This window comes from Gadus chalcogrammus, chromosome 8, assembly GCF_026213295.1.
Source record: "Gadus chalcogrammus isolate NIFS_2021 chromosome 8, NIFS_Gcha_1.0, whole genome shotgun sequence".
NCBI lineage: Eukaryota > Metazoa > Chordata > Actinopteri > Gadiformes > Gadidae > Gadus > Gadus chalcogrammus.
In genome coordinates, this window is record NC_079419.1 from 18763977 (window position 1) to 18791060 (window position 27084).

The window sequence follows — 27084 nt, forward strand, 5'->3', positions numbered from 1 at the left end:
CTTAAGGCAAAAGTTGGAAACAAATCATGTTAGCATTCATCCTTAGACACTTGACACAATCAGTCATCAATATTGGCATGCTATTTAGCCTCATAGATTGGCCTATTTACAGACCACAAAAAACTGATATATTTTCTTCAATGCAAGTTCATAAATTCATGGCTTAAAATCTTGAGCAGCAGAACAGAAATTCCTAGCAGTAAGCTACGCAAGAGTCCTAACAAATGGGGGCATGTGCGACGTGTGGATATAGCACAGGCTCTGCATGCAGCAAAAAATAAAAAATAAAAAATAAATTATGTATATTTTTTCTTTTTTTAACAAAAAAGATTCGGGGCTAATCAAATTAGATCCGGGGCTTTAGCCCCGAATAAAACAGCCTAGTGACGCCACTGGTGTCACCCCCAACTTCTTTCTTTGCTTCCTTAACATCTTGCCCTTCCTATGATCTGATAAGATTTCTTAGTGATCTTAACAGCTCTTGTAAAATATTGAGGGCTTGTGCTCCCTGATTAGTTAGTTCCATCAACAGTGTTATGAATGATTGTCTGCATGCACTGGTCCTGGAACACACTCTTGGATGTACCTTTGTACTCTTGGCCATGGCCACGTTTTGCAATCACTTCTTGGGACTCACCGAGTGGTTATCTTGGATCCAAATGCTGCGTGGGTGGGGGAACTGAGCAGGGAAGGTGAATAAGCTGGCTGATGGTTGATTGAGGCCCGTTGAGAACAACAAAACAGTATAACAGTTTGGATTGCAATTGTTTTATTGAAGTAGTTCATCAGTTCTGGTCTTGGTCCCATGATACAGCTAGCCCCCACCTGATCCATGGCTCCTCCTGGGTCCCAGCCCCTTTAGGGCATGGGGTTCAATCGGTACACCTGCCTGGGGGGCGGGGCCTCATGGACTGGGAGAGGGAGGGGGTTCATGGGGCGGCTGACAGCAGGAGCTGTGTGGTTACTTCTCTGTGCCCTCCGCCTTGGCGAGGAGCCCCAGCATCTCCGTCACCACGGCCTGGAGGGCCAGCCCCAGCTCCTTGCTGCTGTAGGGCTCCTCCAGAGGGGGCACGTGCACAAAGCCACACCTGCGCTGCCCCGCGTACAGAGACGTGTAGTAGGAGTAGTCACAGAGGTACCTGGCGTGGACCGCACACAGAGAGAGGGAGGGACGTGTTAGACGCATCTTTTGGCTTACGTGGTGTTACAGGGATGCTATGTGTTTAATATTGAGACCCGTTAGTGAGGCAGAATCACAAGAAGGCACACATTTACAACTCATCCCGTAAGCAAGTAGAAGAACAATGTTGTTCTGGTTGCATCTTCATTCACATTAAGTTAATTCAAGTTACCTGTGTGCAGAAAATGTAAGGCAACTTATTTATTTCAGATCTTATTCAATAACTTAATCAATTCAATCTCAAATAATGTACGCATGGCACACTATAAAAACCCTCTCACTAATAGCAAAATCAAAATCAAAAAGCTGATACCTTCCAGCATCCTGTGACGTGGACACAGCGACCCCGAGGCCAGACTCTTTCACCCTCTGGCGGACCACCTCCATGTCCAGGACAGAGTGGATGGTTTCGGGACCACCCACCACACAACACCCACACTCTGGGCTGTAGCCAACATTGTCCGGACGCATGTAGCCCAGGTTGTTTCCCAACTGCTCCAGAGTCACCGTGGTGGCTATCCCAGACACACCCACATGGACCACAAGCTAACGGGGGGAAAGTCAACACAATGCCATGTGAGAGAGGCATAGGCGTCGCATCTAAGTGTTCTACATTTACATTTAGTCAACCACGCAGGGCGACAGCCAGCTCGTCAGGAGCATTCAGGGTGAGGCGTCTTGCTCAGGGACACCTCGACACCCGGAAGTTCGATCCCCGGCTAGGACGAGCCGGGGATCGAACTTTCGGTTACCAGCCAACCCGCTCTACCTCCTGAGCTACTGTCACCCCCAGTATTCTGAGTAACTGCTATGCTTTGATACCTTTCCAAGGTTTCCTTACGTGGGGTTGATGCTGTTTCCAGAGCGATGGCAGTAGGTCCTTCACAGCCCGGTATTCAACAGGGATCTCTTGCACGTGAAGGTCCACTGAGTTGCCGAGCCCTAACCGCTTCAGTTCCTGTCGTTTCATTACAAAGGAAGAATGTCTTCAGCAATGAATCTGATACAGACTCATATTGTTTATTTAACTCTACTCTCATCACAGTATTTACTCATTTAGCAGGGGCTTTTTATCAAAGTGACTTAGAGTGCATTCAGATTTGGATCATTAAAGAGCTGGTTAGGAGCAAGCCATACAAAGTCTATGAGTAAAATGTGGAGATGGAGGAATCAAACCTAGGACCTCGATGGCCTCGATGACAAAAATTTGCTGTCTGTTATTTTCATAACATTTGACATAAAATATATGAAAGGTCATCAGCGCTTTGGGGACTGCAGGATCCAGTTCATCATCACATCTGATCTATAGTAATTAGCCTAACCTTCACTGCCTCCCAGCTGGAGTTGACTTTGTCTCCGCCAAATGGCTCGAACCCTGACAGGAACGTGACGTGATCAATGATTGAAGCACAGACCGTAAGTCATTGTGTAACCAAGAATAAAAGATAGTAAGTAAAATATTAAAATAATTTAATTGTAATTCAACTTTGTATACCCTTTTTCAATGGGAAGTTGTAGTCATTATGTTATTTTCCTTTCAAAACTCTGTGATAAAATATTATAATAATTATTATTTATTATTATTAATACAATTAATTATTCTACTAATAACACAATATAATTTCCAAAAAGCAGACAGTTTATGAATACAGTACATACATTAAAATGGGCAGTAACTTTAAAAATCAATGATACATTATGCAAGTTTACAGGATGTATAACAGTGTCTGCCTGACCAGTATAACCACAGTGGGACATGAATAGAAGAAAAAATAAAATAAAAATCACATTACACATTTTCAAACATTTCAACCACTTACCTGTTACTATCACTTTCTTCTTAGTGGGCATTTTTTCTTGATCAACAGTCACAAAAGCACTCTAGTAACTCAGAGCAAAACAATCTGAACAACAACTAATTGATAGCAGTGCGAAGACCAAAGTGTAGACTATGGTTCAGACCAAAGGTCCATGGTTTTCTCAATCATGGGTTTAAATTGAGTTCAGGCACCTCTTCGACTTCTTCGGATGGAAGCTGTGCAATCATGTCATGCAGATGTATGAGGTTGCCATCTGCTGTACAACGATGTATATTGCTGTATGACATGTGAACAGAAGACAAGGCCTACACTGTTCACATTAAGACAGCTGGCGACTGGGAAAGCGTATTGACCACCGACAGCAACTGTCAATATGCACACCAGATCTTCTTCCACTGCGCAAAATGACGCTGTTTAGTTACTAAAATGCATACTAACATTCTGGCCATATGGGCCATATTGAAGTCATCAGTTGTGTTATTTAAATTAATTAAATTCCACAAAAGACAACAACTTGCCTTTAATTCACTGTGTGCATCTCAGGTGGTTACCATGGTTACCCTGTCAAGAGTTAAACATTACAAAATACATTTTCATGAAGACAGCGCTTATTTTCCTTAAGCTCGGATTTGCACCTTTTTTCTCCCCTCTAGCCGCAGTCGCCCCCACCCTGGCTCATGAATGACGCACATGCTCTGGCCCGAGTATCTGGACCCTATGCCACGAAAACCTACACATAATTTAAACATTATGCAAAAAGGAGGTACATCTCTTTTCCCCTCATAAAAAGCATATTTAACGATGTAGAGTCTGATGACCATTTAGCGGCTATACAGTTATACATAAAAATAACCAACTTCATTCACACACACACACACACACACACACCACACACACACACACCACACACACACACACACACACACACACACACACACACACACACATACACACACATACACACACACACACTTACACACATACACACATACTCACACACACACACACACACACACACACTACACACAAACTGACACACATCATACAACCACACACACAACACACACACACACACACACACACACACACACACACCACACACACACACACAACCACACACACACCACACACACACAAACACACATACACACACACACACACACACAAACACACACACTCACACACACACACACACACACACACACACACACAACACACGCACACATACACACAAACATAATATTAATCGTCACCACTGTTCAGAACACCCACACACCCTGCACTGCAGTCTGACAGCCACCCATTCCCCCTCCCACCTCTGTCTCTCTGTCGCTCTCTCTGCCTCCACCTACGTCACTCGCTATGTCAGTGTTGCCATGGAAACTAATGATGCCCTCTCTCCTCTCTGGTGATGCAGAGGTGTCTGCTGACGTCTTGCCTCCCTCTCTGTGTGGGTGGAATAACAATATTTCTAGTGTCCACCATACAGGGGCCTACGTATAATAACCAGCGTGGTCCAACTCCATATTTGGATGTGTCTCTTATCATTACAAAACACATGTCTTCTTTAGGGAATATCATCAAGAGGTTGCTTTTGCACAAACATATGTGGAGCAGCAGTTGTTTTAAGAGTGGATCTTGATTTTAATTCCAAAACAAGGGGTTTCATTTTAGAAAGCCATCTGTTATTTCTGATGGTTTGAGGATCTCATGGGTGTTCCAGGGTCCCTGACGCCCATTTTACCGCCTCCATCTGGGGTACACTCCTGGCAGAGCCCTGGGCTGAGAGCCACAGGTTGTAAATGGGAACGGGTCCCTGGGTGTTGCACTGTTCCAGTGCCCACTACTCCTATATAGAAACAGGGAAAACAGTTAGAAAGAACCCCTCACACTGCTATGTGCTACTCTTTAGGACCAGCTATCCCATTTGCTGTGGTTCATCCTTCCTTCCATCTTGCAATCCTGCATCTACAATTACTTAACATTTACATCAACCCAGTAATTTAGGGCAGTCAGAGGGCAGAGAAGGAATACGAATCGGAAAGATCAGGGGGGCAGAATGTTTTATTTCACTATCTACTAATGAGCATGAGGGGTACATTCTTGATGGACTAATCCATTGTGTGGTGTTTTTATTTCACACTCAAAGGCATCATATAGAGTTCGTAATCAGCTCAAGATGGCCGATGTTTGATGTTAAGTAGGAGAGGTAAAGTCCAGGACACATGGAGAACATGCAAACACCATATGCAAACACAAGCCAGGTCACTGCATAAAGCTCAGATCTTCTCTTATATTCTGTGCCTTTTGATTCTTGGTCTCGCTCTGTTTGTTAAAGGCTGAATGTTATCATATGTTGGCTTCGCCAGGAACTCCCTACTAGCGGCACATAAAAACTTTGCTGTTCCACTTGTAAAAGGTTCTTGATTCAACCTACAAATGACAAACATAGTGGATGTAAGTGTGTGTGACTGTTTCAACATTAGATTAACAAATAATATACACTTAACATTTGAACATGTTTAGTTTCGTTTTTTATGGAAACGGATTGTCTAAAGGGCTTTATCCTCCACTCTATTTTATTCTGGTTTAAGTCTGGGCTAGAAAGGAGTTCTGCACTTCTAAAAACTGGCCTATCCTGTTAACAGCTATGCACACGGTACGCCTTCAGGCTTGCTACTTCTGCTCAACCCTCAGCTTGTGTGTGTACCTTCCCCGCCCAGTCATTGCTCTCTTCTGGCGACCCTGAGCTTTTTTATGCTATGACATCAAACCACAATGCATTGCAATGTTTGGAGTTTACCTAAGATCGCCATGGCAATGAAGGCTGGCTCGGCCCCCTTATTTAAATCGGACCGGAAACCAACGTCATGTTGGGCCAATCTCCGCGCTCTGAAGTGACATAATGGAATTTTTGTGGATAGGAGGCGAGCTGAGGAGGGCTGGGCGTGCGCATAGCAGGCGTACCATTGCGAAAGACTTGCGCTCAGTTCCTAGGAAAGACACCCTTTCAGACTGAATGGACTCCAGCGGGGAAGTGAAATAACTTAATCAAAAGCGGGATACTAAATAACGATCGGATTACACTCGAAATAAAGGGACATATCATAGGATTATTTCCCCGTTTTCATGGATACCAATGAGGTCTTTATCCATGCGTAAAGCGGAACAATCCCTCGCGTGAGAGGGCAGAGAATGGAAACGAAGAACCGAAGAATCTCGAGCATCTACACCCAAAGCAGCATGATGAAAAAGGAAATCAACCTGAATCTCAACGCTCAAGACGACGAGCTGTCCAACAAGCCCAACCCTTTGCGGGACACGGACGGCATCCTCAACTCCCCGGACCTCGGACTCCTGAAGCTCGCCTCTCCGGACCTTGAGCGCCTGATCATCCAGTCCAACGGCATGGTCACCACAACCAACCCGACGTCCCAGTTCCTCTACCCCAAGTCCGCCAGCGACGAGCAGGAATTCGCGGAGGGTTTCGTGAAAGCCCTGGAGGACCTCCACAAGCAGAACCAGCTGAACGAGGCGTCGTGCGTCTCCGTGGACCGCCTGGAGCTCCTCGGCTCCAACGCAGCGTCTGTTGGACTCCAGCAGGCGTCCGATCTGCCCGTGTACACCACGCTCAACGGCTACGCCTCCAGCCCCCTGCAGGGAACGACCATCCACTACTCCACGGACACCTTGCCTTTCCCCCCACCGCCGTCCCACATGCCCGGCGTCCAGCAGCAGCAGGCGGCCGCGGCGGCCGTTCTGTCGCGGCTCCAGTCCGCTGGCCTGGTGAAGGACGAGCCCCAGACGGTGCCGGACATGCATAGCTTCGGCGACAGCCCCCCCTTGTCCCCCATCGACATGGACAACCAGGAGCGCATCAAGGCAGAGAGGAAGAAGCTGCGCAATAGGATAGCGGCGTCTAAGTGCCGCAAGAGGAAGCTGGAGAGGATCTCCCGCCTGGAGGACAAGGTGAAGTCACTGAAAACACAGAACACAGAGCTTGCCTCCACGGCCGGGGTGCTGAGAGAGCAAGTGGCCCAGCTGAAGCAGAAGGTGATGAACCATGTCAGCAATGGATGCCAATTGCTCCCAAATCAGGTCCAGGCATATTAGATCTCGTAAACCAAATGTGCTCCACTCAACCATCCTTTGCTTTGAGGTATCGGATCTGAGACTGAAACGCTCTGGGGGTTCAAGCGAGTTAATGGGAGACAGACTCGACAATGACTTTAGATTATTTGCTGTTGGTGCAGAGGTTTAAATGCGGTTCCAAGTAATTCCATAGAGTCCCAGGTGAACTGGAAATTGCAGGTAGACCAGCTGCAGGTGTAAGCTGCCCCTTCTGGGTTGGATGGCTGCCAAACAGACAGTGGTGCAGCCATTTTGCTCATTGTGCCGCTCGCAATCATCCAATGGACTGGCAAAGGATAGATCTCTACATGTAATGTTTAACTGGACAATCTGCTATCTAATACCAGGGTGCTTTCATGAACATCCACTTCGTTTTGTAATGCCTTCATTGTTTACAAGCACTTACCAATTGAAAAAAAATGTATATTTTATTTACTGAAACGTGTAATTTGCATAATACACCATTGACGTCCCTCCTGTTGCAGACGTGAACAGTGCATGTTTTAAATGCCATGTGTGTGCAGTAGGAAACGCCTTTTCTATATCGTGATTGTTGTGTTGCTTTCTACCTTAAACTATTCATTCTTGTGTGTGTGTGTGTGTGTGTGTGTGTGTGTGTGTGTGTGTGTGTGTGTTGTGTTTGTGTGTGTGTGTGTGTGTGTGTGTGTGTGTGTGTGTGAGGGCGTGAGTGTGTGTTTGTGGACATCAGAAGCTGCGTATAGCTACATGTAATGAGTTTTTTTTTTTTACCTCTCAAACACATTAAATTCACTACATAAGCAGGTCGGTTGAGCGTTGTTCATCGCAGTATTAATGCTTACTGAAACGACTACATTAACAAAATGTCAAAGTGATGACACTGCTCTGATTGCTTGTTTGTAACAATTGTATAACAATACTATGGTAAACATTGTGCCCTCTGGTGGTTTTTAAAAGTGTTTATGTATCAATGAATTCTTAAAAAAACCAACCTCTTCTTGATCTCTGACACACACACACACACACACACACACCCTGTGAGCACACAGCCCACGCTTCGGGGGGGGAGGGGGGGGGGAACACACACACACACACACACACACAACACACACACACACACACACACACACACACACACAAAATTGACTATACTTTCACTATCATGTTCAGATAATTTTATTGATTGCTCAGTTTTAGCAAACCTGGCAAACCTGGAATTACAGCACAACTCACACTTGACTATGACCGGGAAAAGGGCAGAAAAGTCTTATTTACAAAGGGGTGGGATGGGGGGAGCCAAACCGTATCCATACGTGTTCCTCAGTCAGAAGCAAGTGTACAGCGTAGCAAAACGGCAAACAAAAAAAGAAGTAACCCAGCACAGAAAATTAGAAGGAAACAAAATTCCGGCAAAACATTTTTGGATTTAGTGTTTTCACCTCCTTCTCTCCACGTTTTCCTCCTCTTGGCCACTAGTGTATTTCTAGTGTTCAGAAAGTGTAACAACCAAGCAAGTGAGGCCATATCTGAACTTCTTAGGTTTATATTTAATTCTCTATAAATAAGACTCTGCTCTGTAGAAGACTCTTACACTAATAGTATCTTGTAAGAGAAAGGTTTGCTTTCGGTTGAGTACGAACAGCGCTGATAGGGTCCAGTGATTAATCCAGGAACAACTGTTTTTTTAGAGATCTTAGAACGTACGCAGTTTGGCTCAAAGAATGTTTTAAAAATGATTACAGACTCGACTTGTACATTACATCGTACGATTGGAATGGTCATGTTTAGATATCCCTAAACTTTGTACACACTTCAAGATGCAAAGTAGTGTCAGAGAGAATCCAAACAAAAACAAATAGCTACAGTGTGACATAGTGGTGGACCCTCTCTTATGCTACGGCACAAGAGTGCGTAGATCAAACTGCAACCTTGGAAGAACAGCTTCTCAAAACATAAATAAGTCATAAATACTGTATATAAATATAATTCTCAATAAGTCGTAAGGTACTAAAACATGTTGACATGTGCGCCTGTCAATGCAAGACATTTTAAAAACGGTTTGTACTGTTTACAGCAAAATCCAAATAAAAAAATACAGGAATAAATAAACATACACAACATATCAACAATTCCTAAAAAATATATAAATGCCAAAACAAACTGAAAGAACAAAAAAAAAACATTGACTTTATAGACACGGGAATCTGTGACAAAGGTTGAAAAGGGCAGTTTTGTGGCGTACCCATGCACACATGTCGACTAACATGCCGTCGCCGTGGGCACTGGTTTTGTCATGCGCACAGTAAATGAAAAAGTAGAGACTTGAAGGTTCAAACTTGATATGGATGAAGTCCAGAGGCCAAACCTCCCCTGTTCCTCTGAAGCTTTGGGGTACGCTTGCTACTGTCCAGTAGTAAAAACACTAAACACAAACGGACGGATTGGGTAATGCAACTGAGACTAGGAACCTTTCACCAAACAGCCACCCAATCAACCAATCACGGGCAAGAGACATAGTAGTCATGCACCTCTCACAAACAGCACAGCTTGGGATACAACATCTTAAAGCCTTCTTTCAGTGGTATCATATCCAATCGTAATACAGTAATGCATTGCTAAAAATGCACACCTGTTGTATATTCTTCTTCTAAACATTAATACACACCATTCTCATAATGGTCGAAGACATCTCCTTTTCCATTCGCTTTTCCTTCAAGTCGTTTCCCAACTAGAAGAACTGAAAAAAGGTCCATCAATAGGAATGACCTTCCTAAACTCCAAAGCAGAACTACAGAACAGAACAAACTAATCATTGAAACAATGCGTGCTATTTCAATACATTTGATTTCCTTGCGCAAAGGTATAATCTAACCTGTCCCGCGTGACCGGTAGAACAAATCAATCAACCACAAAACTGGGATGGATTACGGACTCAACATGCGCAACAAGATCACATCCAGTTCATTTAGTAAGGATAACAAAAACGAATAACACACACACACACACACACACACACACAAACACACACACACACACACATATCCATCGGGGCTCAAAAATAACAAATATTATGTTGTGATTCAGATCCATTAGGGTTTGAGGCCTCAGTGCTGTGTGTGTGTGTGTCTGTGTGTGTGTGTGTCTGTGTGTGTGTGTGTGTGTGTGTGTGTGTGTGTGTGTGTGTGTGTGTGTGTGTGTGTGTGTGTGTGTGTGTGTGTGTGTGTGTGTGTGTGTGTGTGTGTGTAGAAGAAGGTGGGGATCAGGTGTAACTTGCTTTTGGACATTTGACCGGAATAAAATGTCACTAGAGAAGATGAGTTGTCGCCTCTACCCTCGACCTTTAGTGACATTTCAGATTCAGGCTGTGGCAAAAAAATAACTTTTCTCGCCCCGCAAGCACCGGGTGGTGTGAAGGGATAGAACTGCCTCTTCATATGTGAGAGCGAGAGAACGAGAAAGAGAGAGAGAGAGAAAGAGAAAGCGAGAGAGAGAGAAAGAGAAAGAGAAAGAGAGAGAGAAAGAGAAAGAGAGAGAGAGAGAAAGTAAGTGAGAGAGAGATCTCTGGCAATAGGATCGCTCACTTTGACGGTCCACTTTGTTAAACAGGGGGCACAGATTTAAAATGCAGCTTGATTCATGTCTGTATATGGCAGTGTTTGTGTAACAACAAGAGTGACAGAGAGATATTAAATGTATCAGCAGTGGGTATTGACCGTGTGTATGTGTGTGTATTGACTGTTTGTGTGGGTGGGTGTATAGACTGTGTGTGTGTATAGACTGCGTGTGTGTGTGTGTGTGTGTGTGTGGGGGTGTGTGTGGGGGTGTGTTCAGCAAGCACAGTCCTGGCTGGACCTCTGAGGCTGTTCGCTGAGCTGGGGACCCTGCTTGCCCCCGGTCACGGTGGGGTCGGCGTTGTCCAGGCTGTCAGACATCCTCTCACAGATGACGTCCACCAGCCTCTCGAAGGTCTGCTTCACGTTGATGTTGTCCTTGGCGCTGGCCTCGAAGTACTCAAAACCTACGGGGGCCGGGGACACTGATGTGAGACCTTGTGTGGATTGTCCTTCCGCGAGCGACCACAGAGCGCTTTGTATTAGAGTCGTTAAGAGTCCGTTTACAACCCACAGGAAGGAACCAACCAACAAATCATGGAGGTGTGGTTCCAAAGCAGAGGGCAATGCAACCAAAATATACCTCCTACCAGAGTCATAATGCCACATAGAACCAGTAAGGTAATAAACACAACTTTTTAAGTAAAGGTGAATATCGTAGCCTACTTCCCATCTTGATGTAGTCAGGGGGCGAGGGGGTTTGACCCTCAGCCAAAGGGGTCAGGTTAAACCCCACGGCGCCATGGTCTATCTGTGGGCCCACCCCTACCTGCTCATGACTGGCCTGCGTCTCAAACGGCTCCGGCCAGCGGCCCCTTCCACCCACCGCCCAGGCCACCCCCCTTGTGTTCTCCCCAGGCTGTGAGTGGACGTACCCAGCTGTTCAGAGAGCTGCCGGCCCCTCTCCGCCGCCACCACCCTCTCGTCCTCCATGTCACACTTGTTGCCCACCAGCAGCACCTGGGCGTTGTCCCACGAGTACGTCTTGATCTGGGTGGCCCTGCGGGGACACAGACCGTCCACGGCGTCAGGCGGAGCTCTGATCACCAGCCTTGACACATCCTGTTAGACAACCTCTGCTTAACCTGACTAAACAAGGCTGACAGAATGTGGCTGCTACAGGTTGAAATGTTGTAGTGGAAATAGCTACATATATATATATACATACATACATACATACATACATACATATCTATATCTATATCTACTGTATGTATGTGTATATAAATATACATATATATATTGGTATTCTTTTTTACATATGTAAATTGTACTTAGAGTTTGTATTCTATGTAATTGTTCTGTTGCTTACCAGTCTTGTACAGCGTTGAAGGAGTCCTCGTTGGTGATGTCGTACATCAGGATGAAGCCCATGGCGCCCCGGTAGTACGCTGTGGTGATCGTCCTGTAGCGCTCCTGGCCAGCTGTGTCCTGCACGCACACACGGACAAATAACGTTGGTACAGGTCCGACCAAGGGTGCTGTAATGTTGTAGGCTAAAACCTCTATAAACTCATGATGCCAAAGGGAAGCCCGACATCCAAATCCCCATTTTCAACAAACCCAAAAATAAACATAAATATAAATAATAATCGCTATAAATATAAATAGGGGCTGAAGATTATTCTTCTTCCACAAATTCAGGTCTTTTAATCTGACAGACTTGAGGATTACAATGGCTCCCTCGTTGAACAGGGCCCGTACGGTTAACAATTACACGTTTGGACCCACTGACACATGCCATGCTCTGCCTCTTTGTTCAGCAAGGGAGCTCAGCACCGCCGCGGTGGTAGATAGGAACCGCTGCTTAACGGCCCGCGGCCACAACGCATCACATCCTCCCACAGCATCAAGCCTAATCAGCTGCGACCGGCCCGGGGTCGAACTTTATGGCGCTTGTCGGAACGCATGAAGGGTATGGTGGCCTATTAAGACATGAAGGGTAAGGCCTATAAAGACATGGCAGACGGAGTGCTGCTGCACATTACACCCAGTGTGAGGAGATGGGACTGGACTGATGGAGCAGAGCCGTCAGTAGTAATGTCGGAGGTGAGGAGACCGGGAATTTGGTCATCAAACATCAAGCAGGCATAAATTAAGAGTGGCGTTCAGGGAGAGAGCCCCTTCGCTGATCAGGGGGACGTCGTGAAGGACAGGTTAGCTGAAGGCTCTTCAGCGGAAACAAGCAGTGTGAACTATTTATTAGGGGTAGGCAGGCTGGTGTAGTGGTTATGGTGTTCTGGGTGGGAACCCCAATGTCTGCATCGATAGGCATACATGATGCCCCCCCTAACCCCTACCTGTTCATTCATAATATGGATCTACAATCAAATTCACTATAAGCCACTTTGGATGGAATGATATGGGAAATACCCAAACAGAAGTAGCAGAGAGCTTTAACAGCTTGTGTTAAGAAGAGGAAGACGCAGTGTGTTTTGAAAGATGCAGCTGTCTGAGGCTCACAGTGAGATGGGTGAAGGGCAGCACGCTAGACTCTCAAAAGCACCAGTGTCTAAAAAAAGGAATGCAGCCCTTAGGGAATCTCATTCATTCACAGACTAGCATCTGGAACAAAACTGTATTGTGTTGTTAAGGACTTAAGTGGTCCAGCGCAGTTGGCAAGTCGAATCAACAATATGTCCTATGTATGGAATGGCTTTGTTATTCACTATTATTTGCTTATTGCTTATCTGTGCATCGATTGACATGTGATATGTGTAAGGCCTAAAAGATAATTGATAGTAAGGATAAAAATGAGGTTGAATAACAACAGGAGCCTATTGTCAATGTTAAGCTGATTCCTGGTAGGGTCGGCAATAGAAATCACATCACTGTTTTTCAGGCCGGATCACAATCCACCATCTTATCACTATTCCGGCTTTGGTTATTACATTTATTTTTAAGTTACTTCACAGTACAGCCAAACAAATTTCGTTATTTCAAAAAATATGGAACTACAAGGTAACAAAACCTAAAAGAAATAATAACAAACCATATAGGCCAAAAAAAATTGTTTTGGGGGAAATCTGCAAAGTATGCACATTTAACAAGAATTGTATCTCAGTTTCAAAAGATTACCTACATAACATTAAAGTGTAAATTAGTCCAATGTTTCAGCTGGAATCTGAACACTATGAGATTTAAAAAAACATGCTTTGGGCTGAGAGTTCTAAGAAGGAATGGGGCACTTTGAACCCCCATGGCTACAACCCACGACAACAATAATGTTGTACATGAGTTGTGCATGAGACAATGAGCGATGTTGCATATGAAATGCTTCACGCACCGTGGTGTTATTATACTATAAGTGCCCAGAACAGAACCCTCTCCTGGACTCTGTTATCAACATAAACCACTGCCCAGACTCTCTACACATCCACACACACCTCGTTGCCAGTGTCCCTTCGTCCTGACGTCGAAGAGTATTTTCTGCCTTTCAGGCAGAGGGGAACATTAACAAAATTATTCAGGAAGAGTGGCAAAAACATCGAATTGCACTCCTATTTTCTCTGAATGATGGTCTTATTTCAAATATTTGCACTGGGAACCTCATAGAGCAGATCAACTATTTTGAGCTTTTGAAACAATCATATCCTTGGCAAGGTAAGATGTCACCGGATCAGTGACCTTTGTCCAGCGCATACATGTCCTGTCAAACTCTGTGCTTTCTTCGGCTCCTTTCACAGTTTAACTGCCGGAAACCTCTTTCTGGTGCTTTCTTTTAAGGTTAGTAGTAGTATCTGTTAACCCACTGTTTGAGCTGGAATTAGAACCCTAGGACATTTAAAAAAAATAATGTCATCCCTATAGTTGTGACCATCGTTGATATATTGGTGATACGTTTTTGTCGTTTTGTATGAGCAATATAATGAGCGATGTTTACGAAAAGTGGCAGGATACTATAAGTGTGCTTAACCCTCATGCTTAACCCTCACTCGGATGCAGACAAAAAATATAAACCGCTGTTTGGAGAGAGCTTCACCCTCCACACACACCGGTGTGTTATACCACAGGTGTGCAGGAAGCATAACCCTGATTAAAGAAAATTAACCTTTATCGAAAAAGGTGTGATGTAAGATCTGGCTGAGACCACTCTGGACGATCTGTATGAGCCATAGAACCGTCACTGATAGAATGGGCACCGTAGCACGATACTAACGATCTCTCTGTAAAGGCAGATCGTGGAAACGTTTTCAATGTTCACAAACTCTTTATATCGCACACCCCTGGTTCCTGGTCCGGGGCCGATTGTTTAGGTTTTAATCCGTAATGATCGATCAGTAGCTTACCATGAAGAAATTATCAATGAACAAACATCATATCAAACAATTCTGAGTGAGGCAAGTGTACAAAACTAGATTTTCTAAATTACTTATTTGGTTATAGGAGAATGTATACCTGACCCCTGAAAAAGGTTTATCACTAAGATAATTTCTCTGGCAAATGCTGACTATTTTTAAGAAAACATCTTTTTACTATTTTTTACCAGACAGATGGAGAGATACCGTACGTCGCTCTGTTCCTCACCCAGATCTGTAGCTTTATCCTCTTGTCGTTCCTGTAGATGGTCTTCACCTTGAAGTCGATGCCCACCGTGCTGACGAAGGCCGGCGTGAAGGAGTCGTCTGCGTAGCGGAAGAGGAAGGAGGTCTTCCCCACGCTGCTGTTACCAATGATCAGGATCTTGAACATGTAGTCGAAGTTCTGATCCGAAGTCTCCTTCTGTCCATAGCTAGCATTTGCTGACGCCATCTATACAGGAAAAAAAGAAACGCAAATACATAAACAGCGTTGTGGTGCTTGAGTTTCACTGGTCCAATCTGTGTTTGTTCTTAAGATTGCAGGTGACAGAAAGCAAAGCACCCATAGCCCCATGTGTCCGATTTTTTATCTAAAAAGATGTATAATAACACATTAACAACATAATATAAAGATTGAACCAGTCTGGTCACATAAAGGCTCATTCATTGAGTATGTGTCTGTTATTACAACCCCAATAATAGGGTTTTAATCATCACCAGTCCCTTTCCAGTTGGGTTCCCACCTAAATACCACATTTCCCACGGTTGCAGCAGACACACACAGTCCTTTCCCCCAAAAAACAACAGACATAAATAGCTTTCTCGCAGCTACCATGGGACGCTTACCATCAAGATGCAGCACTAAAGTCGTACGTCCCACAACTGATAAGAAGGCGGAAGCACCAGGGCTTAGCATCAGCTAAACTGCCTATCCCATTTAGCCAGGGTGCAGTGGCCTGGCCACTGCAAAGCGCCTGCTAGCCAATTATGAATGAACATATGGCTGCTTAGAAATGATCTGGTAGCCCTCTATTCTAAACAGCCATATGTTTGTATGCATAATGCTGCCGTGATACCAGTCTAACATCCCTGGTTGTCGTTATAGTGGTAATACCTGAGCTACTAGCCTGAAGTAACACACACAGCGTCACCAGGGCTGAGCTGTCCCTAGCCTCTTATCCCAAATTAACACACAAACAGCTCGACTCCACCGTCTAGCTAACATTAGAAGATATTGAATCGTGCATCATACCAAAGTATATGAGCACAATGTTTTTTTTAATACAAATTGAATAAACTACCTCTATTTACTTCTCGACCTTCAACCAACGAAGCATATAGCAACAAACGCTGATGTTTATAATCATTACTAATCGCGCGATAAGGCTAGCATCGGTTAGCCTAGCGTACCGTGACAGTCGTGGATAATAGGCAGCTAGCATCCCATCTATGTCAAATGAAGGTTACTCTCTTTTGTGTATTTGCTTTTTCGAAATCATCTTTCCAATACAAATATAATACACAAAGGTGGATCGCTCGCCTACCCTTTGCTGCGGCGGTTATCCTTTTTTATATCGTCTTGTTGGGAGTATGAATGAAGCCGGGGCTTACCATGAAATGTCTTGTTTTATGATCCTATGCAGTGACAGCGTTGCACCTGCAGCAGTCTGTGTGCGTCTCTTGATTGACGGGAGCGAAGAGGGAGGGCTCAACGCTGGCACTCTGGCAAATTGATGTAAACACGACGTCTTGTCTAAACTGCAGGGGCCCGCCCATCAATCATGCGTATCCCTATCTATTATTCTTTATCTAATTATTGGCGACAAAGTTTATATAATCATATGTGTACACATTATGATTCAAGTGGACATTTACACACACGCACACACACACACACACACACACACACACACACACACACACACACACACACACACACACACACACACACACACACACACACGTGTGTGTGTGTGTGTGCGTGGATGTATGGATATATATATGGATATATATATATACTGTATGTTTTAATGAAAAATAATGGACATTTTCGTTTTGTTTGACATATATATCAAACAAATATGTAAATATGTGTAGATATGTTATTCCACCTGAATTTGTTTGCATGTATTTGCAAATCAATAACAAATCAATCAACATTCATGCGTTCTTTTGTCTTGAGAAGGGCACAACAACACATAATAGATGCGTTTTTTTTCCTTTATTAGCAGGGTGGACACTCAGGCATATATACAATTACTGTCAAAGAGAAAGCTAACACACTATAGAAATACAGCAGTGTCTTGATTGTCATGGCTGCAGATTCATTTAAATGTTGGCTGTTATGAATAAAAATCATAGAAAAAGAAAGACTGATCTGTGATCACTGGTCAGGTCATTCAACCTGTTATTAGCTTTACTTCACCAAACCAATCATGGCTCTTTTACTGTGAGAACCTTCTGGAATAGACATGTCTGACGTCCAGATCTGGATATACAGAAAGAACAGACTGAAGTTTCAGCAAAGCCGGAGTAGTATTTTGTTAGTGAGCTATGGAAGAATAAAACACCTGACGGTCCTAGTCATTTTGCTCATATAGTATACCAGTCATAAATAAATAAAACTAAGAAATTAAGCAGTAGTTTAAATCTGTCCTTTGTTTTTGTTCTCCTGGTTAGCTTGAGAAGAAGTAGGCTTGGGCCCAAGACAAACTATCTTACTTCAGAGTCTCTGACGGATAAAATAGACATAAATTATAAATTACATGAACATGAAGCACTGAGAGGAAACAACGTACAACATGAACCACTGCATGACAGACAGACAGAGTTTGAGTTAGTGTTGCTGTCTGAGGCTGGTCGTGCTGTTACAGAAGGCATCCTTGAGGGTGTCTCAGTTTGGTTCTCTTATCGCTACAGAGTGGAGAGTGGCACAGGTCAGAACAGTGTGGAAATGTAACAATTCGCCAAAGTGTGCGTGTATATATTTTTGTAATAACTACAAAAAACCCTTCATGGTCTTTGGCTCCTGCAGCCATTGTCATGCATTATACCCAAATCATTTCTTTTGCAGTTATTCAGAGAAAATATAACAAGAAAAACAAAAACCTTGCAGGGAGCTGGTGTTGTCCCACCCATTTAGCCGGCATGGCGCCAAAGCTATGCAGAAAGAAATAAAATAATAATAATAATAATAATAAAACGAAATAAAACCTGAATACTGTGAAACAGTCACATTACACACTGTCACAGGTACTGAGTGCAGAACTGTAAAAAGTACCATACAAAGTGCTTTGGTTTTTCTTAGCAAATACATTGAAAGTCACTCACTCGCACATACGCTCACTCAAACAAACACCAATCTTTTTAAGACCATTTTCGTTCTCAGTCCGGACAATGGGCTTTGAGTAGGGGGGGGGGGGGGTGAAATAATCTCTGGGGTGAATTGGCACACGGAGAGCTACAATCGTCCGACTTCATCAAGCCATGGACGGAAAGTAGCCACTGGCAGAATGGAAATTACAGTACGTGTTGTTATGCTTGGCACTTCATTGTCATTGGCTATTTTAGGAGATCAAAATATTGACAAATTAAAAATACCAAAAAATTACCTTCTTAGATTTACGGTAAGAAAAATGAAAATGTCCTGAAGGTCTATAACAAATCTAGGCTCTCAGTGCATGAATCACACACCAGGTATATCATTGTGTCTACTCCAATAATTAATAACCAATCATTCACAAATGTGTGTATTGATGACAGCTGTACCTGAGTAAAAATAATGACAATTCTGATATAACTGTGACATAGTCAGTCCCGGGGGTAAATATTTACCCTGCATCATTAGCAGTACTAAAGCACTTATTGTAGTATAAGAAACCTTTATTTAAAATAAATTCTGTCTCCCTCCTCTTTCCAAGCCAGCGTCATGGCAGCCAATGACAAATCATAAGGAAATGAATACGTCCAACATATCTGGAGAGGAAGGTGGCTTGGCTAAAGTGCTAAAACTGAAGAAGATATAAGAGAGGTCATAAAAGAGAGAAGGTGGCAAACATAACATACACATCTTAACCGAGCTATGAAACCCTCTTAAAAAACAACCTTTAAATTATAATTTAGAAACGGGTATATTGGGAAGCCCTACAGCAAAAACATCATGTTTTAATTGTATTCGTTTTCATACGAAAAATATAAAGCGAGAACTTTTCTCCACCTCCTGCTCAACTTCAGTGCCACCTGTCAACCACTAGGAGGCACCAAGTGAGCGTCGCACAAGTAGCAGTTGTCAATGTAAAAGCCAAGGTCAGGTTTAAACAAGAGAGAAAAAAAGACAATCTATATGCACACAAAAAAAAGTATATGTATTGCCAGCAATCAAATTGCAGTCTAATTCAAACTGACCTCTTCCTCAAACAAGGGTGAGGCTATTGTACTACCCATTGCTGAGAAATATCATGTGAACTATGTGAAGTATACAATGTTAATGATAGGGTCAGTCAGCTACATGAGAACCATCTCCTTCAAAGATCTCTCCAGAGATGTTCTCTGTCCCCTCTGATCTGTTGCATCTTTGCTCATTCTCCATTGACGTATGACAAAAAAAAAATCGTGGTTGTTTACTATTCGCTGTAACTGTTGCTGGTCCTAAATAAAAGATACAATTGTTAACACAATAAAACAGATGACATTGAAGCGGCATAGTCCCCTGTATATTGCACAGTTTGGCACAGTTTATTTTGTTGTGGTTTCATCTTGTCGTTCCCGCTCGTCACACGCTCTTCATAAAAGTCACAAATAGTCCAAAAGGAGGAAGACAATTCATTTGTTGTAGTAGACCTTGAGTTGAAGAAAAAATAAAAGTTCTGTTTTTGTTCTCCTCTGAACGTCTTTGAAGAACAAATACCGTACCCACACCAAACTGACTCAAATAACTTCAACAAACGAGCAGCCAGAAACACAGCTTCCTGTTATCATGGCCTGGAAGTGGTGTGGGGGAACAGTGAACTCCTCGCCTCCGCGTCTCCTGCGTCTCTCTCGCTCTCCAGTGCAAGTGACCGCTTGTGTACGACTAAGCACACTTCCTGAACTCCCACCATCCTCGCTGAGCATGTGCAGGCAGTCCCCTGTCACACCATAGTCCCAAGTCCACCCTCAACCAACAAGGTTAGGGTTTGAGGTGAGTGTGTGTGTGTGTATGTGCGGGGGAGTCGGTGTGTGGGTAGGTGGGGGGGGGGTCGTGGGAGTTGAAGGGGAATCGGTGGGGGAGAAGGAGGGTGAGGCACTGAAAAGAGCGAAACAAAAACAAACTAAGGAGCAGAAGAATCCAACGGCTCCGGGGTCGGGTGCTACGATCCGAGCCTGAAGAGCGGTGCCCCCTCCCGCTCCGCGCCCCCCTCCTCCGCCAGCCCCCTCTCAGAGTCCGAGGTCAACGTCCTGCGGGGCAGCTGGGGGGCCAGCCTGCCGCCTCTGCCCGACCCCGTCCTGGAGCGCACCGGGGCTCCCCTTCCCCTGCATCCCTGCTCCTCCTCCTCCTCCTCTTCCTCCTCCTCCTCCTCCTCCCCCTCTTCCTCCTCTTCCTCCTCCTCCCCCAGTGGGCTCTCTGTGTCCGACTCCCCCTCCTCCTCCTCCAGCGTCAGCTCGAACTGGAACTTTTCCACGGAGGCCAGGCCGGACAGGCCGGGGAGGGCGGAGGCCCCGGCCTGGGGGAGGCCGGGCTCCCTCTCCAGGCTCTGGGGGTCCGGCGAGGGGCTGTGGGGGATCATGCTCTGGTACCACTCGCGGTTGTCCTCCAGCATGTCCAGGATGTCCTGGGCGTCGGGGTGCACCAGGTCGGCCCACGTCTCCCACAGCGGGTGGACGATGTAGTCGATGAAGCCCACCTGGAGGAGCAGAGGAGTGAGGGGGGATAAGAGTTTTTCATATATATATATATATATTAGTGCTGTCAAGCGATTAAAATATTTAATCGCGATTAATCGCATCAATGTCATAGTTAACTCACGATTAATCGCGATTAATCGCAAATCTTTTTTCTATGCCAAATATCCCTTGATTTCTTTGTCTTTCTACACGATACAAAAAAAAGCCTATAGTGCAATTAAACGATGAACATAAAAACATACTGCCTTGAACATAGCAGTCAGGCTACTGCTTCTTTGTTTTGAGCCAAAGAAAAAAAAAGAAAAAGAGAAATAATAAATTGCGTTAAACGCGCGGTAAAAAAATTAACGCCGTTAAAATTGGTTTACGTTAACGCCGTTAATAACGCGTTTAACTGACAGCACTAATATAAATATATATATAAATATATATATATATATAGCATTTTTCTCAAATTCTCTTAACCATTGTTGGGGTTTGAGAATTGAAAATACTTAAATAAACAATAATAAATCATACATACCCTTTCAAATAAAAAAATAATTTTTGCATTCATCAGGTTTTGCATGTTGTGTACATATCTGCCCGCGTGTACACCCTATAAATATGAGCTTGCCTTCATGTGTGTAAGTGTGTTAGTGTTGGCCAGGCCCAGTTGTTCTTGTTCTAATTCGATTCCACATGGAAACCCCCTCACTTTAGGACCGGGAGTCTGAGAGAGACGGCCTACCTGGTTCTTCTCGATGGACGCGTTGTGTTTGTCGCACATGGGGCTGATCTCCATGCCTTTGTCCCTCTCACGGTCGCCCTGTGTGAAGAACTCCACCATGATGCGGTCCGTCCACTGCCGGTACAGCTCCAGAGGCTTGGTGGGGTTACTCAGGTCCGCACAGTGCACCATGTTCTGCAGCACCTGGCAGGGCAAATGAACCACCGATGAGTTTCACTTTCACTTGTTCAAAGTCAGTCTCACTTCCAAAGTCCTTTCCACAGAATCGATTCCTTCGATACACAGGCCCATAAAGGGAACACAGCGGTCCATCCACACTGCCCCGACAGCGCTCTGACCTGTATGCGGTCCGAGTAGTTGTCCAGCAGCAGCACCCCCAGACTGGTCACCTTCTTTGTTTCCACCATGGTCTTGAGGTCGGCCAGGAGGTTCATGTGTTTGGACATGTCTGTGGCGAGCACCTGCAGGAAGAACAAGAAAAACCCAGCACTATTAGCAGGCCGCACTGGAATACACTGCACTAGAGTATGGTAGAGGAGAGAATAGCGGAACAGAATAGATTACAATAGAAGACTAGATTATGACACTAGAACAGATTCAGACTAGAACAGACGAGAATAGACCTCAATCGACTAAAATAGACTAGAGTAGACCAGAATACTGCACGCGATGGCTGCCAAGACAGAACACACTGAATCTCACACCATCCCGTTTCTATCCGCCAAAACCCTCCAGCTCTCACCATGTCGATGACCATCTTGCGCAGCGACTGGCGCTGCTTCTTGCTGAGGTTCTGGAAGATGTCACAGTTGTCCTCCTGCAGCAGCTTGAAGCCCACGGCCAGGTGGTGGTTCTCCAGCACCGAGACGTCGTTGTACATCAGGGCCAGCTCCGAGTCTGCAAACGCACGGGATCACGACGTCAGTTAGCTAAAACACCCTCATTTGTAAACAAGATGCTAGCCTTCAGAGACACACACACACACACATATGCACACACGCATGCACACACACACACACACACACACACACACACACACACACACACACACACACACACACACACACACACACACACACACACACACACACACACACACACACACACACACACACACACACATATAATCCCTTTGCCTCTCTATGTAAACTCACTTGTGTTGATGAGGAATTGATTAGAGACTCCAGGATGATCCACATCATGGATGGCGCTCGCAAACAGAGCAGCCAAGATCTCCAGATCAGTAAACACTGACTTGGGACACACCCACAGACACACACACACACACAGACAGAAAGACTATTTAGTATTTGTTTGCATGTGGTTAGATTAGTGGTTATATACACATAGACATGAGATTGTGGAATGTATCGGGAGAAGCTAGAACAAACAATGTCTCCACAGTTATAAGCTTGGTAATCAAATGCAATAATACCACTTCTGCAAATTAAGTTGAGTTGAAACTACTGATAGATGTCAGGTCGAAGGCAGCAGCACTGCAGCGCAGCAAAAACACAGTTTGTCTCAGCAAACACACACATGCGTACGTTTGCTGTCACCGTGCGACCACATTAAACCGTGTACACACTAGTGATTCGCTGGACGTGGCACCGCGTCTGGCACACAGAGAGAAGCGGTGCGCGCTGAGGCACGGCAGGGCTGTACCTTGGCGAGGAGCCCCTCCTGGACGCAGCTGATGCTATTCATGCTATTTGTGCTTTACATGCACATATTTTCCTTAAAGGCCCCCTATTTTAACATCACATGTGATTGTTGATTCGCCAATGTCTCCTATTAATGACATTGCAAGTGTGAGGGTCCCCCCAGATGTATGGTTGGATAATAAAACCTATCATCCTACCCAGGGGCCTGTACCATCTGGCAGGTCGTTTACCCATCATGCATCTGGGCCCTTTGGTGAAGAGGTTGTCGGAGGGAGGGGGGGGACCAGGGAGGGATGAAGGGAGGGAGGAGGGAAGGAAGAGAGCTGGAGGATGGACAGAGGACGGACGGACGAGCCATGGACGGAGGAGACGGAGGGCTAGAGGAGGGGAGGTGGGGGGCTGACGGAGGAGGGAGGCGGGCGGTGTACCTCCAGGGCGGGCGTGGACAGCAGCACGTGGGTGGACTGCACCACGTCGGCGGCGTGGATGTTGTTGTGGTACGCCACGTCAGCGTGGTAGTGGTCCTCAAGGGTCATCATGAAGGTGATGAACGTGTCCGCAGGGATCTTGAACGACTTCAGCAGCTCACGCTCCTGAAGGGGGGGGGGGAGGAGGAGGAGGAGGAGGCAGGGGAAGAGGAGGAGGAGGAGGGGGAGGAGGAGGAGGAGGAGGAGGAGGGGGGGAGGAGGAGGAGGAGGAGGAGGAGGAGGGGGTTGGGGAGGAGGAGGGGAAGGAGGAGGAGGGGGAGGAGGAGGAGGAGGGGGAGGAGGAGGAGGAGGAGGAAGAGGAGGGGGGAGGAGGAGGAGGGGGAGGAGGAGGAGGAGGAGGAGGAGGAGGAGGGGGGGGAGGAGAGGAGGAGGTGGAGGGGGTGGAGGGGGTTGAGGAGGAGGAGGAGGAGGAGGAGGAGGAGGATGGAACACTAGGCTGTTAGAATAAATCAATGATATCAAATATTGTACACTATGCAACATGTCAAGCAGGGAGAGAGAGCAACAGTATGAACAATGTCACACATTATTACATATATTGTATAATGGTTAAAAAAATACTTTTACATCACACTGTTGTAACAGTGTTACATACACTGTTACATACTTTCAAACATGATCAAACTTGAATGTGTGCTCTTGAGAAACACTGTTATATACTCTGTTATGTACTCTAAAAACATGTTCAAGGAGGAGCTGTTACTGGCGTACGCGGTGCAGAGTCCACTTACCTGGAAGACAGAGTACATGGTCACAGTCAGGGGCCGGTTTCCTGAGAACTGAGACACCTTGAAGATGTCCACACCCCATCTGTTCACATCCTCCAGTTCCTACCACACAGCAGCGAGCCTTTTAGTGGCGTGGCAAAGACACACACGACGTGACAAGCACACACAGCTAAACACAAAAACCAGGACACGCACCATAAAACAACCACACTGGTTAAAAAAAAACAAACACAGTTTGTCTCAGCAAACACACACATGCGTACGTTTGCTGTCGCCGTGCGACCACATTAAACCGTGCACACACTAGTGATTCGCTGGACGTGGCACCGCGTCTGGCACACAGAGAGAAGCGGTGCGCGCTGAGGCACGGCGGGGCTGTACCTTGGCGAGGGGCCCCTCCTGGACGCAGCTGACGCCGAAGCGGGGGATGGTGGTGGGGGCCACGGCGGGGCTGTGGGTGGGCTTCTTCACCCCGCTGATCTGGGACATGGGCCGCTTCTTCTTGTCCTTCTCCTTAGCGGGCGGGGACATGATGTCCATGTCGTGCTGCTTCTCTGTTGCGGGGGGGGGGGGGGGAGACGGTCAGGGGCCTTGTTGGTGACACCACAACCGCCCCGCCTCTTCATGACAGTGTGCTGATCTGTGTGTGTGTGTGTGCGTGTTAGTGTGTGCGCGCGCGTGTGTGTGTGCCTGTGCGTGTGCGTGTGTGTGTGTGTGTGTGTGTGTGTGTGTGCGATGCGGGAGCTGTTTACCGAGGAAGGTGCTGGAGATGAACTCCGACACCTGGTTCCCAGAGCGACTGGTCTCTGACAGCTGGGTGAGCTCCCGGTTCAGCATCCTCTTGAACTGGACACACACACACACACACACACACACACACACACACACACACACACACACACACACACACACACACACACACACACACACACACACACACACACACACACACACACACACACACACCATTTAACTGTCTATCCCAAACCAACAATGCCATGAAACATGCCTGTTACAATGGTAGTTACTATTTAGTAGTTAAGGAGAAGTTTTTATCTAAAGCCACCAACAGGTTGTACAGATTCATGTTATTATTGAGGAGCAATTAAGGGTCAGGAATAGGACAGTGTCCACCCACGAGTCCCGTCATCCTAACCACTACACTATTGGTTTAACCCATTCGTATACCTAATTTCTTTCAGGTAGTATGTGGTCTCACTATAACAGGGATGTCACCTTTCTTGTATATCTGGTTGTATAATTAATATACAGTAATTTGATTAGCGCTGTCTCAACAGTGCAGAATCTGTGAAACAGGTTGGATATCAGTCTGTAACACTTGTAGCATCTTTGTTGCACTCCGCGCACCAAGCATCTCTCTGAATGTGCTGAGCAGTGGACTTACTACTGGAGCCGCGCGAGAGTTGTCTGTTTAGCAGCAGAACGTATTGTGTAATCCATTTACAAAAAAACACTGTGTCCTGTTGAACACACTGGGGAGGACCACGCTCTGTCTACGCACATGTTTATGGGGGGGGGGCGTGCGTGCGTGCGTGCGAGAGAGAGAGAGAGAGAGAGAGAGAGAGAGAGCATACGACAAAAAACCAACTGCATTATTTCAATGCCTACGGACTGGAGCGTTGGGCTGAACATATAACTCCATACAGAACTGGTAGTATTGTGTGCATGCAAAATAATGTCCTGCATAATAGCGCTGTAGAGATACACGGATAGTAAACACAGGCGGCATCACATTCCGTAGCATCACACATGTGGACATACAACAACAAACAGTCCAATAGCCTGCCCACACACACGCATAGACAATCTAAGGCACAACTAACTGAAGCGAAGTCTAGGATAATAAGTGGGCTTAAAAACACTACGTCCGAACTTAATTCGAAGACCATCTACTTCTGGAAGATGTTGCACTAGTTGCACCACACATCCGTGCATTAGCGGATCCACCCAACGCAACCCATCTCTTTTTCTTACCTGAATTAACATCCACGATACGGAAGACATATCAATTACTTCTGGCATTTCAGCACAAAGTCGAGCATGGCAGTAAAGACTGAAGGTATGGTGCTTCTCTTGTTTCTTTGCAGCAAAAGAGGGAAAACGCTAATAAAAAAACCTCTGCACATCTCTGTCTGTTTACTCCCACGTCCACCTCAAAGGAACGATCAGCCTCGTGACGAAGTTTTTGTGTAAAGAGCCTAACGACACCAACAGCTTTGAGTCCATGGAAGAGATGACAATGCAGGGGGGAATAGTCGCGAAGCAGACGATCGACTCGTGCCGCTGCCGCCGTCCCTACTCACGGTCCATCATTCATTGTATCGCCGCCTCGCTGCTGCTATCATCAGATGTGTGTAAACACAGGGAGCGAGGTCCCGTAGCCTCCTCCTCCTCTCCACGATACACCTAAGAATAGCAACCAATGAGGGCTGCGCTGCAGCAGGCGCTGAGAGCGATAGTGGGCGCCGATTGGTCGGGACAGGCACAAAGTGGGCGGAGTTTGGGGTTTTGCGGGCGGGGGCTCTGAAAATGCACCATGTGCCCAAAG

The 27084-nt window shown here is 45.7% G+C and overlaps 4 protein-coding genes across 6 annotated transcripts in view; 1 reads left to right on the forward strand and 3 right to left on the reverse strand.

Annotated features, from left to right (window-relative positions):
- Positions 1–761: 761 nt before the first annotated feature.
- Positions 762–3626, reverse strand: pgpep1 (pyroglutamyl-peptidase I). Of its 2 annotated transcripts, XM_056596355.1 has the most exons (5): positions 3001–3626; positions 2503–2555; positions 2022–2138; positions 1494–1726; positions 762–1139 (listed from the first exon to the last, which is right to left on the reverse strand). In XM_056596355.1, exons 1-5 carry the CDS (start codon positions 3029–3031, stop codon positions 962–964), a joined length of 612 nt encoding a protein of 203 aa, XP_056452330.1. In that variant the 5' UTR covers positions 3032–3626; the 3' UTR covers positions 762–961. The 2 variants fall into 2 exon arrangements, with proteins under 2 accessions (XP_056452330.1, XP_056452331.1); XM_056596356.1 differs by lacking the exon at positions 3001–3626 and having other exon boundaries at positions 2364–2575.
- Positions 3627–5938: 2312 nt separating this feature from the next.
- Positions 5939–7760, forward strand: LOC130387324 (transcription factor JunD-like). Its single transcript, XM_056596350.1, has one exon. The coding sequence runs from the start codon at positions 6196–6198 to the stop codon at positions 7111–7113; it is 918 nt and encodes a 305-aa protein (XP_056452325.1). The 5' UTR covers positions 5939–6195; the 3' UTR covers positions 7114–7760.
- A 478-nt stretch (positions 7761–8238) lies between these two features.
- On the reverse strand, positions 8239–16711 carry LOC130387326 (ras-related protein Rab-3A-like). 2 transcript variants are annotated; one of them, XM_056596352.1, is made up of 5 exons: positions 16634–16711; positions 15249–15473; positions 12034–12152; positions 11597–11721; positions 8239–11128 (listed from the first exon to the last, which is right to left on the reverse strand). In XM_056596352.1, the coding sequence occupies exons 1-5, from the start codon at positions 16634–16636 to the stop codon at positions 10938–10940; spliced, it is 663 nt and encodes a 220-aa protein (XP_056452327.1). In that variant the 5' UTR covers positions 16637–16711; the 3' UTR covers positions 8239–10937. The 2 variants fall into 2 exon arrangements, with proteins under 2 accessions (XP_056452327.1, XP_056452328.1); XM_056596353.1 differs by having other exon boundaries at positions 16567–16690.
- Positions 16712–20370: 3659 nt separating this feature from the next.
- The window catches only part of pde4ca (phosphodiesterase 4C, cAMP-specific a), a 185504-nt gene continuing 178790 nt past the window's right edge, over positions 20371–27084 (reverse strand). Inside the window, exons 9-17 of the mRNA XM_056597209.1 lie at positions 25268–25361; positions 24897–25069; positions 24519–24617; positions 23728–23892; positions 22790–22889; positions 22378–22532; positions 21974–22096; positions 21636–21818; positions 20371–20904 (exon numbers count right to left, since the gene is read on the reverse strand). Coding sequence (XP_056453184.1) covers positions 20371–20904; positions 21636–21818; positions 21974–22096; positions 22378–22532; positions 22790–22889; positions 23728–23892; positions 24519–24617; positions 24897–25069; positions 25268–25361 — 1626 coding nt within the window. The remainder of the gene's footprint in view (positions 20905–21635; positions 21819–21973; positions 22097–22377; positions 22533–22789; positions 22890–23727; positions 23893–24518; positions 24618–24896; positions 25070–25267; positions 25362–27084) is intronic.